At 42.8% G+C, this 15915-nt stretch overlaps 2 protein-coding genes across 2 annotated transcripts; both read right to left on the bottom strand.

Moving 5' to 3' along the window:
• Positions 1-4929: 4929 nt before the first annotated feature.
• On the bottom strand, positions 4930-6981 carry mid1ip1l (MID1 interacting protein 1, like). The gene is made up of 2 exons (XM_083651490.1): positions 6850-6981; positions 4930-6319 (listed from the first exon to the last, which is right to left on the bottom strand). The coding sequence occupies exon 2, from the start codon at positions 6232-6234 to the stop codon at positions 5743-5745; it is 492 nt and encodes a 163-aa protein (XP_083507616.1). The 5' UTR covers positions 6235-6319; positions 6850-6981; the 3' UTR covers positions 4930-5742.
• Positions 6982-9796: 2815 nt separating this feature from the next.
• Positions 9797-15004, bottom strand: tspan6 (tetraspanin 6). The gene is made up of 8 exons (XM_083651400.1): positions 14854-15004; positions 13013-13201; positions 12846-12920; positions 12651-12746; positions 12190-12345; positions 11010-11093; positions 10759-10843; positions 9797-10528 (listed from the first exon to the last, which is right to left on the bottom strand). Exons 1-7 carry the CDS (start codon positions 14938-14940, stop codon positions 10775-10777), a joined length of 756 nt encoding a protein of 251 aa, XP_083507526.1. The 5' UTR covers positions 14941-15004; the 3' UTR covers positions 9797-10528; positions 10759-10774.
• Positions 15005-15915: the final 911 nt, after the last annotated feature.

Raw genomic sequence — 15915 nt, 5'->3', positions numbered from 1 at the left:
AACAATCTCAATAAGACTGCATGATTCTCAGTTTCTAAATTCAAAGGTACTGCAATCATTTGGACCTTGATTTATCTTACATTGTTTCATGTAGAAGAAAGGTAACAGAATCCATGGGCATTTTTCCATGTGTTTGCACACCATCAAGGTCCAATGTGTAAGATTCCTCCACAACAATACACAAACACAACACAAACACAAAGTCACAAAGTTTTGGTACAACTGTTGCTCAAAGATTGTTTAAATAATCAGACTGCATCCATCTTTAAGTCAGTGGACCACACCTTATAGAATAACACTGTGTTTATCTCTATGGGATATAGACGGTATAGAGATAAGCACTGTGCCTATCTCTATGGGATTTAGATTGCATAGAGATGAATGGATGGTTATGATGTAACCCAGGTTTCCTGAGGAGAGACTTCTCTCCCTCATCAATTCCATTACCTAATCCAGCGCAGCTGGATTACCACTTTAAGACACTTAATTAGCACCACCTGGGTGTGAGTGTTCAGGTGTCGCTGGTTGAACTTTTCACAGTGCACTATGAAAAGTTCGACCTGTCTGGTTAAACTTTTTACAGTGGGCTATTCAGCAAAACCTCTCTCTCTCTCTTTAGCAGGAGCAGCAGGCATGATAACTGTGATTGCTAGTGGTTGTAAATTTCTAACCACATGTAATCTGTCAACATGCATTTGAATTTTTTTTACACGGTATCGATAAACAGATGGGAAAAGTACACACATTCTTTTAACTTTGAAGTACAGTTGGTTACTGGGCTCGAACCCACGACCTCAAAAGTGACCAAGGCCTAAATACTGCAGGGCAGGATGCCACCTGTCTGCGCCACCAGGTCAGACTTCTTAAGAAAGGTTTTCTCACGGCTTTTCACTCTTTCCTCTGGCTGTCGCCATTCAAAACTGACTGAGGCTCGAAGGACGTCCTGATATCACCGTGATGGTATAGTTCCAGGACCATAATCTTTTACTAGTATAACCCAAACCAAGTTGTTGTACTTGCCTAAACCTAATGTCTAACCCTAATGTTTTATAAAAATGCGTTTGGTTTGACAGGGAATCAAACACCAGTCCATAGATTGGAAGGACCTTAGCCATTAAGCCACAAGACCATTGACACCCTGTACTGCACTATTTTCACACCCTAACCCTAATCTCAACCATTTTTTGGGGGGTGATTAAGTTAACAGACAATAGAGAAAAAATAATACCTTTAAATTGAGAAACTATATCCTACTACTATATTAAATGTTTGCATGAATTTGCTGACAATGTTACTTTATTGTCTTATAACATTGTGCATGTCTTGAGGACAGACTTCTTGAGATATGGGGATAAAACTCACAGTTATTTACTGAAAAAGACTGTGAATACCGAGCAGCAATTTCTCTGCTTTCTTTCTGCAGCCTTGCTAATGACTTGATAGAGCATGCTGGTTCTTATTACGTCTGCAGCACAGGGCAGCATATTCTAAGTCTCAGTCATGCAGTGATGGAGGCTTCGCCCACTCTCACACCAGATTTTACATCATGGCAATGAAGATAATAGGAGTCTATAGTCAATAGACCACGGCAGCACTCACAAGTAGATTTACACAAAGTTTATTCTGCACAGCAGCAACAAGACAAACGTTTCAGCCGTAGGCTATCCTCAGTGTCAAGGGAGCATCATGGCAATAACAGCACTAACTCAATGCTGCATGTACAGTATACCTTCTATTACAAAACACGTTCCTCCAATTAAAGAACATCTCAGTTTAGAATGTGGTTTCGTGTTACATCTATTCGAAAGGCCCCTTGATATGGTCACTTAAGTTTAGCAAAAAAGTCCTCGCCCAACTATCCACATTCACTTACAGTCTCAAGCAATGACAGCCAGAGGCCTGCTTGCTGAGGTTTATTCAAACGTGCCAGGGCTTAAACAGCAAAGTCAATAGATCCCGGTGTTTACTCTGGGAGCAGTGCTGTTGCCATTGTAACAGCCAGACTAAACAGGTTGGGCAACCGATAATGGTTTGCACACCTGGTTGGCACACCTACACCACCTACACCCGTCCCTAGGGGTAGGTGTGCCAACCAGGAGTATCAAATAGATACAGTCAGGATGATCAAATAGTAGATCAGTTGCACCTACACCCTAGGCACCTATACTCTAGGGTGTACGTGGTCACCTACACACCTAGGGCACCTATACTCTAGGCCGTCTAGGGTGTACGTGGGCACCTACACCCTAGGGTGTACACCCTAGGGTGTAGGTGCGCCAACCAGGAATATCAAATAATAGATACAGTTGCATTGCTAAATAGATAATGGGCCTTTTTTTTAGAATCATGTGTATCAACTCAGATATGGCATTACTGCGCCTGCCCAGGTTGTTTGACCTACCTCATAAAGACAATGATCTGTGCCCTGTGTGTGACAGTCTTGCTCTGCGCTTTGCCCATGTCAGCTAAGTATTACTGCCGTGAAGCAACACCTGAGCAGACAGCGCTGTTGAGGGACAGAGCAGCTGGCTGAGAGGGGATGGCAGACTACTGTTGTCTGGCAAAGGCTTGTCTGTGTGATCACGCAGTCTGGTGCTGGCCCATGGGGTGTGGAGAGAGGGGTGGGGGGTTGGGGCACAGGCCTGCCAACCACACAGGCCCATGAGAGGCCATGCAACACCAAATGTCTCCGATGTCCCAAGCTCTGGGCCCCAAGTCCCTCTTGGTCACATTGTAACCCCTTACAACACACTCAGTCGCATTATCACAAACCCACTGCCTGGCAGTATCGCACCAATCTAAATTTTTATACTACCGTCTGGGTTAACGCAATCATAGTCATAAATTGCCCATCAAATGCCACCTAGTGTTTTAGAGTCAGTGTAACCCAGCCAGTGGACTTTGATGCGTCACGCACCCTCCAAGCTACTGCTGAGCGCAGTGAAACTGAGCACATCCTTACAACTGGAGCCGTCTCAAAGCTGAAATACAGACGATTGGTTGCAGCCATTGGCTCTCAGGTTTCCTCAAGACATGGACGTTACTTGGGAGGCTCCAGGGGCTCAGTGGTTGTTTAGTCATGTCTGATTTACACAGAATATCAGTGTCGTCATGGGGTAGGGCAGGCCCTTTCATATTTGGTTGGTTAGTGCGTGCAACGGAGCAATTTATCCCCAGGCAAATTCTAAAAGATTCTATAGCAAAAATAAAATCAATGAAAATGAAATCAACAGATCAACATTAAAAGAGATCAGTCTAGATTAGAATCTTGAAATAATAATAATAATAAAACCCCATTTCTATTCATATGAACCGTCTGACCAGCTGTCGCCAGTGTGCGGTTGACCCCTTTCACTTGAGTGGGCTGAGGGATTGACCAACACAGCCATTTTGATTTTGCAGCCATTTCTATGGCCCATTGTGAGTGAAACGAGAGGAGGCCTGCAGCCTCGCACCACAAGGCTCTGGCAGTTCTTGGTCCTTTTATGCGAACTCCCAGTCCCATCATGCTCTCTGTCTGGTCAGAGGATGACCGGGTAGCCTGGACCGTTCTGCCAGCACAACCATCACTGCCCTCCAGTCTCTTCTGGATGCCCTTCACCACACGACATTCTCTTAATCACTGTGCCGTGCGAGAGAGAGAGAGAGAGAGGGGGAAACAGCCTTTGTTAGCGGATTGGCTACTGTTGGTGGAGCTGTTGCTAAGGGGAGGGTTTCAGAGAGTGATGGATAGATGTGGCAGCTGGTGAGGGGAACCACTTTGAGCAAATTAAATCGCAATTTAATGGCTTGTTCATAATACAGAATAGCGAACATGTTCAATTTAATGTCAAATTGCAGTTTGTGTCATTGACATCTGTGATTGATACTCTATTACTAGGCTACTGTGTCTCTGCCACCACACAGAGCTTTTTTTTTTATCAAGTTCATTGTCTCACAAAATAAACATATCTATGTCTGATGAGTCAAGTGTTCCCTATGCCTTTTTATAGCCTTCTTAACCCACTTCTACCCTTTGAGATAGTCTGTTAAAATATCAACTATATTATATCAATTATATTATAAAGGGAAGTAACCACCAAATAGGTTATGCGATGCAGGTGTTTGTGCCAGTCTGTCATCTTATAATGGCATACAAAAGTGTCAATATGGTTATCACCATACAGCTACAACTTTCACAAGATGGCATAACTCTGTAAAACTAAGCACAATCCAGCTCACCATTGGGGATGGGGAAACATGACAGTATAATTTATAATGCAAATGTTTTTATTTGAATTTCAAAGGCTGCAAATGAAAAACCACAATGTTTGTCAAAGGCCATTCATCTTCATGTACTACAGGCGGTGAAAACCAAATAAAGACAAAACATTTGTATATCATAATCATTGCTTCTCCAAAGTAATGGAAAATGTCCCCAGGGTGTTTAGCCTTTACTTCCAATGGCAAACTGAATAAACGGCAGGTTATTGGAGTATATATCCAAATGCTGCAGAACAGTAATCGCAATATTATATTTTGACTCTGCAGCAGAAGCCCTCTAATAATTTATTTTCCATCAGCATGAGCAGTCATTTGCACAAATGGAAATGAAAGCGCTAAAATGAGTCTCTTACTTAACAAAACCCTTCGAGTAAAGTGTGATCTGTTTGCATATTCTCCCTCAGGTAAACCCCTACCAGTTGACACTACTTAAACCCTGAAATCCAACATTGCATAACTGTTTCTATAGACTTGCCCTGCATTTCAGACAGTAGAAAAGTATTGTGTACTTAGCAAAGCAAACAGTGACTTTATACAATGAGGTTAATGTTCTGGCACGTCTAAATGAACCCCACATTCAATATATATATATAAAAAAAAAAAGAGGAATTGGGCAATCCACCTCTAACCCTTGTGTAAGCGACAAAGTCAAAGTAAGACAGTAACTTAAAGTTTTTAAAATTCTTTATTTATCAGTTTTACTGCATTTCTGCTCAATATAAAAACAATTTGCAATATGCAAGGACAAACAAATGAGTGCTTTCATTACGACACCTTTTCCCATTGAAGCATTCAGACCGGGGGGGAGGGGGGGGTTACCAGATGGAAGCAACTGAACAGGGCATGATGAAGGTATATAAAAGTCAAGGCACGCCATGTTACGGAAACACCGATCTGGCAAGATGTCTCAAAAGCTCTTCTGATAAAGGCCCTTCAGCCCAGCATCAAATAGAAGTTTGTGCGTTTTAAGGAGGGACAGAATAACCAGCATTCCAAATTCTCCTAGTCAGAAACCTTTGCTTATTGACAATCACACCAGTTCTTTTTCTGACAGATTCATGTTAAAATTTGAAATGAAATACCAGGGGAGGTTCCTGCACATCTACCAGAGCTGTCAATCATCTGGACTTGATAAGCCACCAATAAGCACAAACCATCGACCCTTTTGAAATGACAATGAACGAAAGCAGCTTGTTCCAGTCCAAATTCATCTTTCCTACAGGCTCATGTGGGCGTCATTGGTTTAAAGTTATGTTTAGTGGAGCTGGGAGGGGAGAAAGTGGGGGGATCAGGGGACCAGAAGGGGGGTGGGGGGTTGGAGTGTCGCTACTCAAAGACAGGAGTGAGAGAAGTGGCAAGGTGTTTGCCCTGGTCAGTTCACTGTCCATTCAGATCTTTGTTCTTCTCTCACATCCTGCTGTTGCAAGTCAAGCAGTCCAGGGGGTTAAAAAAATTAAAATTAAAACTGGGGTGTGACTTCTATCTCATGAAGTTCCCTCCGCCAATTTCCCTCTTGTAGCGGTTGGTGAGGTGGTCAGCCTGCACCGTGAGTTTGCACAGGACCCCGAACAGTCCCCTGAGGTGGTAGTGGAACTGGTCCTCCAGGTCCGAGTTGTCGTCCGGCAGTCGCTCCCCGCTTGATGGCTGCTGCTGCTCCTCCTGCTTGACGGCCATCTCCAGGAAGCTGGACCCGCCGCTCCTCTCCCTCTTCAGCAGACCCCACTCCATGTCGTTCTTGATGGACTTGAGCAGGAGGTAGTGCTCGTACATGTCCATCTGCTTGTTGGGACAGGGCGGCTCGTTGTTGTTGGCTTCCACCCGGCTGGCCGCCTGCTCCTCCAACAGTGGGACGTCCCGCAGCAGGCTGGGCACCATGATGGTCTCGTCCATGTTGTTGGCCGCCGCGATGAAGCGGTGCATGACGTTGATGAGGGAGTGCTTGTTGCTGGCCGGGTCGCTGATCTGCATCATGGTGAAGGTTTCGGGTGGCTTTTGGTTACGGTGGCAGGCAGATGGAGTTCAGGCGGAGTGGCTCTGTGTTCAGTTGGTGGTTGATCTGTGAGAAAGCGAGATGAAAAAAAAGGTGAGAATGTGGGTCAGGTGATGCAGCTTGATCTGATCCGTTTCCACTGTCTGCACTGCAGACCTGCCAACAGTGTAACATGAGGAAAACATGGCATCCCTGCCAAACGCACCAGAATAAACAAGATTCAACATGTAGCACTAGCGAGAGAAAAACGTTACTGTGGTTACTGTGCAAACAGAGTGCACCATGGTTGCAGCCTGCAGGCCTCATCATAACCTGGTACAGACTTTACAGTCAGCCTACTGATGCAGAAAAACCACAACGCATTTCGAGTCGGGGACTAGATACTGATCAAGCAAGGAAGTTCGTATACCAATTTAATCAATATCTATCTTAGTTATATTATATTTTGACCAACCGACAAAACCATTTTTGTTTTGTTACAGAACATCCATCACGCTCAAATCGCATTAATATGACCTTGACCGACTACAGAAAAATAATATATATAGGCTATATAACAATAATTTTAAAGTGCGATAAATAAAACGTCGACTGACCTGAACCACGAGGTATCCTGAGGTAAGTGCTTTCTTGATGATGGCGCGTTGGTTCGTAGAAACCAAGTCCAGCTCTTCTCAGCCTCTGAACACCACCCGCCGGGAAGAAAAGTGAAAATTTCCCCGGCTCGCTGACGGCGGAAGAGCTGCTTTTATATGAGACTCGGCTGGGGAAAAACACACACCCTCCCTGATTGGATCTCACGGAGGAGCCCACAGCATCTGACTCGAAACTGACCAATGACAAGCTGCATCATCAGTGCCGGCTTGTCGGCAATTTAGCTGCACCCTGCTTGCTTCCCCTATTCTTTCCAGGGCGGGGGTAGCCTCTAGGCAACACTGTACGCAAGCTTACATAATGTTCCATCAAGCGTTTTAGGTGCAGGTTTGTGCATCTGACGTATAACTGCATGTCAAGACACACACAATAGCATGCACTGTGAGTCAGAGTAAACAGGCCCGTTTGAACTTGTTCAGTGTTTTTTCTCGCCAGCATGCATCATAAATTATTATCCTCATACTCTGGTCAACCCATAATCACCAGCCTGCATCCCTGAATCATTATGTTACACAACACTGCCACCTGGTGTTTGGACTAAGCCAGTTCCCCAAAGCCACATCACGCCATAAAAGAGCCTACCTCTGCCTCTTCTGATAGTCAATGCTTCTGACGAGAAACACGCAATCACTCATCATCACTCACTATGACACCATTTAAGGTTTTGCACTTGTGGAAGCTAACCTGCAATACAGGCTATATCACGAGACACACAATATGATGTTGGTTGATTCAGATGAGTCTGACCGCAGATGAAATTTATTATTTTATTGTGTTTGTGAGGCTGTTTCATTGTGAAAATGTCTGACAACAGAAAAAACAAACTTGTTACTAATCTGTAGAGGTAACGGGTCCACCCATGATATTTACCTCCACAAATAAAAATATCAACAGATAGGCTGTGATAAAAACTCTAAACAAATACTAAATACAAAACAAATGAGGATGATTATATGTCATATCAGTCATTTTAAGAATTTGCTTTGACCCATGCCAATTAGCCCATTAGTCCAGTCCAGTGCAACTAACATTCATACACATAAGAACTCTCTCTCCACACGGTAAATAACTACAACTCTAATGTCTGATGTCATTAATATGTGCAGCCTGAGCCTGGAGTTGTAGTATTAAAAAGATAATTTCTAGATTTCAAGGGCCCCATGATGGAGGTTCATACAAAAAGTTTTGAGAGAAAAGTCTGGTGGGAATTATTTGTGTGTATGTGTAGAGAGGCCATTGCCAAAACAATTTTGCAACTCACTGATTAAGAAATACAGTTCTAGACTGGATCAGCAGTGTGTAATCAAATCTTGCAACATTCAGGATGGCTTATCAGACTGTTATGTGCAACTGTATCTAACAAATCATGTCTCAGCTTGAACCCTGGGCAGTTTGCTGGGTGAACTCAGGCTGGGCTCTCTTGAGGTATTTACTGTGCCAACATGGTGGACAGAGACACACTGCACTGTATCCAAGCCAAACTTCTATTACTTGGTGGTATTAGTGAGAAATATACCCAATTCAAGGGTATAGAGTAGAGGTAGACACTAATTGGCCTTGGATAGTCCAATCAGTATACAAACTAGTGTAGCCAAAGCTTGAAATCAGAGATCAAACTAAAACTGAATGAAGAGTATCTGACTTTATACTCATAGTTGTCTGAATTCCTACATGCACACATGCTTTATAAAAGCTAATACTCTGATTTAAAAAAAAGTACTGATCTACAGACAACTACCATACTTTAGCCACCTTTTCTATACTTAGATATTCATATGGAGCTGTACATTGGTGTGACTTTGTCAAATAGGGACAGCCCCCCTCCCCTTCTCTCTAATGGGGGCGGCTTTAGCTCAGGAGGTAGAGCGGGTCGGCCAAAGACGCAAGGGCTGGCGGTTCGATCCCCGCTCCCTCCCAGCTGCCGTCGCTGTGTCCTTGGGCAAGACACCTAACCCTCCTTGCTCCCGATGGTGTGTAGGCACCCTGCGTGGTGTATGAATGGGTGAATGTAGACTATCTACTGATTGTAAAGCACTTTGGATAAAAGCGCTATATAAATGCAGGCCATTTACCATTTTACCATAATGGGAACAGTCAGCGTTAATTAATACCAACACACTTCCCTGTGGTATAACAATGAAAATTACATTTGAAACATGCATTTCTGTTAGATGGATTACATTTAAATAAAGCTTTTAAAGTAGGCTACTCAAAGTGCTTCACATATCAGGGGGGGCTCATCTCTTCCACCACCGATGTGTAGCACCCACCTGGGTGATGCACAGCAGCCAGTTTGCACCATATCACTCAGCACACATCAGCTATCACAGTGACAGTGGAGACTAGAGGTGGTCATGATGGAAGGAGGGCCTATTTGGGAATTCAGCCAGGGCACCGGGGTTACACCCCTACTCTTGCAATGAGTGCCAATAGGATATTTAATGACCACAGTGTCAGGACCTTGGTGTAACATCTCACCCGAAGGACTGACTTGACTGCTCACTCACAGGACAGAGTCCCCGTCTCTCCCCTGGCCTGCACTGGGGATATTATTCATGAGAGCAGAGGGAAGAGCCCCTCTTTATTGGTGCTCCAACACCACATTTAGCACCTGGTGGACTCCCATTCAAGGACTAACCACAGCCAGGCCTGCTTAGCTTCCCAGACAGGCTAGCGATGTGATGCAGAAGCTGTTGTGCTGGTGTCCGTCAAAATGATGTGGTGTCACATCTTTTACATAGAAGTACTGGGTCGGTGTAAATATTTCCTGTCATATTACGTCCTCCTGCCTAGAAGAAGGATTTTTCTGCAACTTTTTAGATGAAAATGACAACAACTGTAGGATAGGCAAATTCTTATGCCACACACAAACACACTGTAAAAAAAAACTGGATTTCAGCTTTATTTTCAAGTATTTCACATGCATCCACAAATGAATAACAATTTAACACTGATAACTGTAATATGAGGACAATTAGTGTTCGAACACAAGCTTTCCAAGAAGCTGCCCATGGCTGTGCCGTCACAATCAATAGGGCCTGTGCCGATTCCCTAGCGTGAATCACATGTTCAACTTCAGGGTGGCTACTTCTCAGGCTCTACGTCTATGTGTTTCACGTACACACAAATTCACTTTTGTCTTGCGGAGAATTTGAACATTTATTAGCTTATTCTTTTCCTATTTTTCCATATCTATAGCTACGGAATTTAGCAAAATTACAAAATAAGGCAGCCACAATATATATCTAAATACACTTTCTTTTTTTGGGAGAACCGGAAATGTTTAAACTGGTAGAGTGAACCGTTTTCATTTCTACTGAAATGAAAAAGTAACAACATATGTACATGTGATAACATCTACCCTTCATGGAAATCCAGGAGCAAAAGAAATGAACTACAAAATATCTAGGTGCCATTTTTTTTCTTTTTCTTTGACAAACTACACTGCTAATACTGTCCCTTATATTTGTATCCCTTCTGCTTGGTTGCCATTAGTGAGGTCAAATAAAAGAAGCAGCAAGTTTTCCCCCCTTCTCTAAAACGATAGTATCTAACACACACACAATATTAAAATTATGAGAGATTCCACTTAGTTTGCATCGGGAGCTGCCCATCAGTAACCTATGAAGAAACAGAAAACATGTTAAGGCATGTTATCGAGTAAATCTATATATTTCGACATTAGATTCAATTATTGATTCAGCTTCTGTTTATTGGTACAAGGAGTTCACAATCTGTGTTTTTGCCTCCTATTGATCTTTTGTTTTAAAACACATTCGATTAGTCTCCGGCCAATAGCTATTATAGTTGGCTTTCTCCAGTGTGTAACGTTTTTGACTACAAGGTCCCACCTGTGGAAGGAGACTGCTAGACCATCTCATACTGGTTGTTGGTTATGTATCGAGACAAGCAGCAGGAGAGGAAGATTCCAATGAGCTGAGTGGAAGGAAATTACAGAACAAAGAAAAAGACTTGTGACAAAATATAGACAATAGCAGGATACACCAAATGTCTGTTCTTCCGCTATCACCAGCAGCAGAACAACATTTTCATGCCATTTCCTCCAAGACAAAAACATCCAAAACGGCGATATGTGATCTACCTGGAAGAAGGCAATTCCGAAAGAGATCCCTGCGATGATTCCTAAGTTGGCCTCCATCGCGATGGTGACCAGTGAGAAGCAACCCTGTGTACACAGACAGATGAAGATTTACAGAGCAGCTTTCAAGCTTTTTACAACAGTCAGAAATTTTGGAGCAAAACAAAAATCACAAAAAATGGCAACACACACTTAATCTAAAATCTTTGATTTATCGGAATAATTTAAATTGATGAAGACTGACGAAATGTTGCCTCGACATTAGAAGCATTGGGAGATATCAACACAGTGTGTACATTTTTACCACTTTTCCCTTTTCTTTTTTTTCAAGCACTTGTAGTGAGTTTTTGGGAAGTGCTCACTTTTTTCTGCTTAATTCAACCCAATTAAAGCAGCTACGAGCAAGATTTTAGATTGTTATTAAACAGTCTAAATTTAATATCGATGCCTCACATCTTACCTCTAATATTAGACGAGACCAACGCAGAGTAGTCTCGCTTGAAAGCAGCCGATGTGAATTGGCGAGTGTGGTCTTGATGATTAGTAGACTGTAAAGGTCTGTCTGTGGGCCGGTGTCATCAGGAAGTGAAATGAAACGGTTTGCGGCAGCCAGTTCGGCCATAACCACTAAATTACTAAATTACTTTCAAACAAACTGTTAGAATATAATGAGAGATGTTCGCGAGAGAAGTAGCAAGGGCAGCTGTTTTGGGTCTGTTGCTACGGCCGTAAACCGTTTCGCTCTGTCTAGCAACTGTTTACAGCTGCCGTAAACTGTTTCGCTCTGCCTAGCAACAGACCCAAAACAAGAAGGACGGCTTTCCCCTCCTGCTGCCTTTGCTACTTTCTGCTCTCGCGAACATCTCTCGTTATATTCCAACAGTTTGTTTGAAAGTAATTTAGTAATTTTGTGGTTATGGCCGAAGTGGCTGCCGCAAACCGTTTCATTTCACTTCCTGATGACACCGGCCCGCAGACAGACCTTTACAGTCTATGAGACAGACTAATCATCAAGACCACATTCACCGATTCACTCTGCTTTCAAGCGAGACTACTCTGCATTGGTCTCGTCTAATATTAGAGGTAAGATGTGAGGCATCGATATTAAATTTAGACTGTTTAATAACAATCGAAAATCTTGCTCGTAGCTGCTTTAAATGACACAAATATCCAGTGATCTCACCTCTCTGTACACCTCGTTTCCAAACTTCTCAGGGTTTTTGAGGGTCTCTGGTGCGCAGTTAGCATCGTCTTTACAGCAGCTGATAGGGATACCCTTCTCTTTAAAGTAGGTGGTCTCCAACCAGTCTGTGTAATTCGTCTTCCCGCAGCACTTCAGCTACATGTTAAAGAGCAGACAAAACAAATAAGACGTTGCAGTAACAAATGTCTTTATTCAACACAAAAGTGGGTCAGCATTTTTAATGACAGACAACAAAGGGCAACGTGGGACATTTGAGACAGGGCATGCACTATTCAACAAATGACTTGGCACTGAAACTCCTGGGCACAAGTCTCTGGTTAGTGGTGTTAGTGGTTAAAAAAAGGCTTATAACCAAACAGTAAATGTTACTTTATGTAGAAAGAGACAGATCATCTAAAGTCAGATGAGAGCAAGAGTCAGACGACAAACCTCCCACTTACAGTTGTTTGAATGGTGTCGACAGCAGTGCTCGGTTTGTCTGTGCCATTGTAATTCTTCACAGCGTTTGAATAGGCATCTGATAATATGGCCTTGATCTGGACAATTTGAAACAAAGGAGGTTAGATTCTGGCTGGCTGTGTTTGTGTGTGTGTGTGTGTGTGTGTGTGTGTGTGTGTTTTCTGCACTTAACTCACCTCGTGCCTAAAGAGGAAACCTGAGATTCCAGCCACAAGCTCAGCCAGGAATACCAAGGCCAGGAACATGGCATACTGCGAAGAACAAACAAACTTAAACAAAACACTATCAACACAAGGACACGTTTGACTTGTACTGGGGGAATACTGAACGGCGGCGCACTGACCAGTTTGAGCATCCATGGGCTACCGCGGCATGTAGCGAAGCAGCCGAACAGTCCGAAAATAACGATGATGGCTCCGGTCCCAATGAGGACATATGGCGCGTTGGTGCTCTTGTCAGACGACAGGGAGAAATAGGCCTCCAGGCTTACCTTCCCCCACACGCCGACCGCCAGCAGGATCACTCCTGTGAACTGAGAGACAGCAAAGAGACTGATCAGTGAACTGAGACAGCAAAGAGACTGATCAAGGGCTTTTTAGGCTGCTTCTGAGACGCAAACCTGAGATTTAAGGCTCTCAAACCAGCCGGCTTAATTACACACTGGCTAACCTCTTCCATCACGCTCAGAGAAGAAGCTGTCAGGAGGCCTCGCAAAAAAAACAGCTGTGAAAATATGCAGCTTTGCAGCATACGAACCAGGGTTCAAAAAAAGCATTTCATTGCAAAATTACATCCAGCATTTACAAAAAAGTTGAATAAAATGACACCCACCATCTCATAATGACAGCTGCTCACATGAAAGTTGAACACATTAAGGGTTAGTGTGTTATAGGAGTCATCGTAAGACATTTTATGAAATAGTACATTTCTTGAGGGCAAAATCATTTACATTTTACAAATATTTCCTGATGTATTTGAGGTACCCAAAGGTTTCTATATTTGTAATTATATCTATTGTATTTGCGAATGAAACCCTTCATATCAACAGTTAGGCTAATCTACAACATATTATGGACAGATCCTCTTTTCATTGAGTACACTGATGAGGTGAAATCTAGGAAACAGACATTATTGATTCTCCTTATTCAATCTGTACTGATCACAAAGGAGGATTTGTAAGCTTTGGGACAACTGAGATGCGGATTGTGCAAAAGGGACTGCAACTTAAAATCAGTAAAATGTAAACATTTTAGTACCTTCAGTGTAGGCTATAAACAGGTTATTTAGAGTATATGGCCACATAAACTCTACTTTGGCTTGAGGCAAACTAGTGTCAGTCAGGAAAAGGGACTCAAGTTGTCAGATATTTTATGCATGCAGATATTTTATGAGATTTACCAGTCAACATTTTATTATAAACACACCTGGGGCCAGCAGGAGCCCGAGGTTTCCACGGCTCAGCATCTTTCTCTTAACGTTATTACCCACAAGTCATTAGTCTGACAGTCGGGAGGCATCAGCTCATCCAACCAAGAGCAATAAATGGCCAGATAAAAGCATCGAGGTGAACTTTGTGAGTGAGGTGGCCGTTTGCTCGGTGCAAAGATTAATGGCTGCATGGGGGAAAACGTCAGCAACTGACTGATTTCTTCAACATCAATTTAAGATTTTCTCCCACATATATCGCACTTGGATTGTAGAAATAAGCACGATGAATGGCGGTGTTTAAATACTTTCCTGCACAGTACACCAGCTATTAACGCCACACAGCTGGTGACATTTACACGAAAGGAATCTTATCATTGGCTACAATTTTACAGTCCCAATCGGTGTCACAAAGTAACACTGCTGACTGTTTTTTTTTTCTTTAACATTTTTACGATTCTTAGGCCGCCGAGTGGCTGCACAAACAACACATCTGTTAATAGGAATGGAATAGGCTCTTCTAGCGTCGGTGAAATTCCAACAAGTGGTCTTCTCTTATTTCAATCCAGAACCCCAGTCCAATTTGAATTACGACCATTTTTACAGCACATTTCTCTTCACATGTGGGCAGCAGCGACGATCCACAATTGACCCAGACCCTGATCTGAGAAAATGATGTCACGTAGCGTTTGGCATCGCCGCTTAGCCCCATTGTTGCCTTTAGCTTGTTGTCCCCCATTGCATGTCAGGGCAACTTACCCAAAATATGAGACTGTAGGAAATGAGGAAAGTCTTCAGACAGGTAATCACGGGCTTCGTCTGAAGCCGTCGAGACGGCGGAGACATGGTGGCTTCTTCACTTTGTGGGGGAAAAGAGAAAAGTTCACTGCGCCCTGTTGGGGAGAGAAAAAACTTTGGGTGATAAATCCAAAGAGAGGGGGAAGTGTCGTCACTAACCCAGATTCATTTTCCTGACGGGAGAAAAAAAAAGCTTTCCGACAAACAGCGTCAAGTCAGCCAGGATGAGAGAGAAGAGGGGAAAAACGGATTCTCGGTTATAACTTTCAAAATAAAACGATATTGTTGTTGCTGTCCACAAAGAGTCAATAACACAAAACAGACAACATAGAATGATGACAAAGACCCTGAAAAAGTCAAGTTTAACCAATAATAAAGTTGTTCTTAAGAGCTCTACCACTTGACACATCAGATTTTATTTTGAAGGCAGTCTCGTTAAATCCGGTCTAATCTGACTACTTCTGTTTTGCTTTACAATAATGTACACAAAGATTAGACTTCTAGTGGGGCAGATAGCTAAACCAATTGTCCATTTTATGACTAAAGCATGATTGTTTCAGCATATCATCAATATACCCTAAGATTCAATTTCAGAAGTGGAGGCACTTTTCATCTGACCTCTGGTGACCTTGAGAGGTCCTCAAGCATTGCATTTTCCCAGTTTTTGCCCCATCACTCGGCATTATAATCTATATCTTTGCCAAAAAGGGATTTTTGTTCTAATAACCATGCTTATTTGCTGACAGCTGCCTCAGCCATGGCCCCGTAACACAATGGTTCTCAAAGTGGGGTTCCAGGGGGTCCCCAGCAAAAAAGCAGAATAATTTATTCATAAGTCTTGAGGTAGGCCTACTGTTTTCTTTCAATATTTTATTTTCATTTTTCTATACAACACAAACAAAACAAAACAGACAGGCTCAGACACAAGAAAAGAAAAGAAAAGAAAGGAAAAAAACATACAACATAATGAACATTCAACATTACAGTGGTGCTACCAGCCACATAAGGTGCTTATGTGTTTGC

This window comes from Poromitra crassiceps (assembly GCF_964638095.1).
Source record: "Poromitra crassiceps genome assembly, chromosome: 15".
Lineage (NCBI taxonomy): Eukaryota > Metazoa > Chordata > Actinopteri > Beryciformes > Melamphaidae > Poromitra > Poromitra crassiceps.
This window is presented reverse-complemented; position numbering and strand designations above follow the sequence as displayed.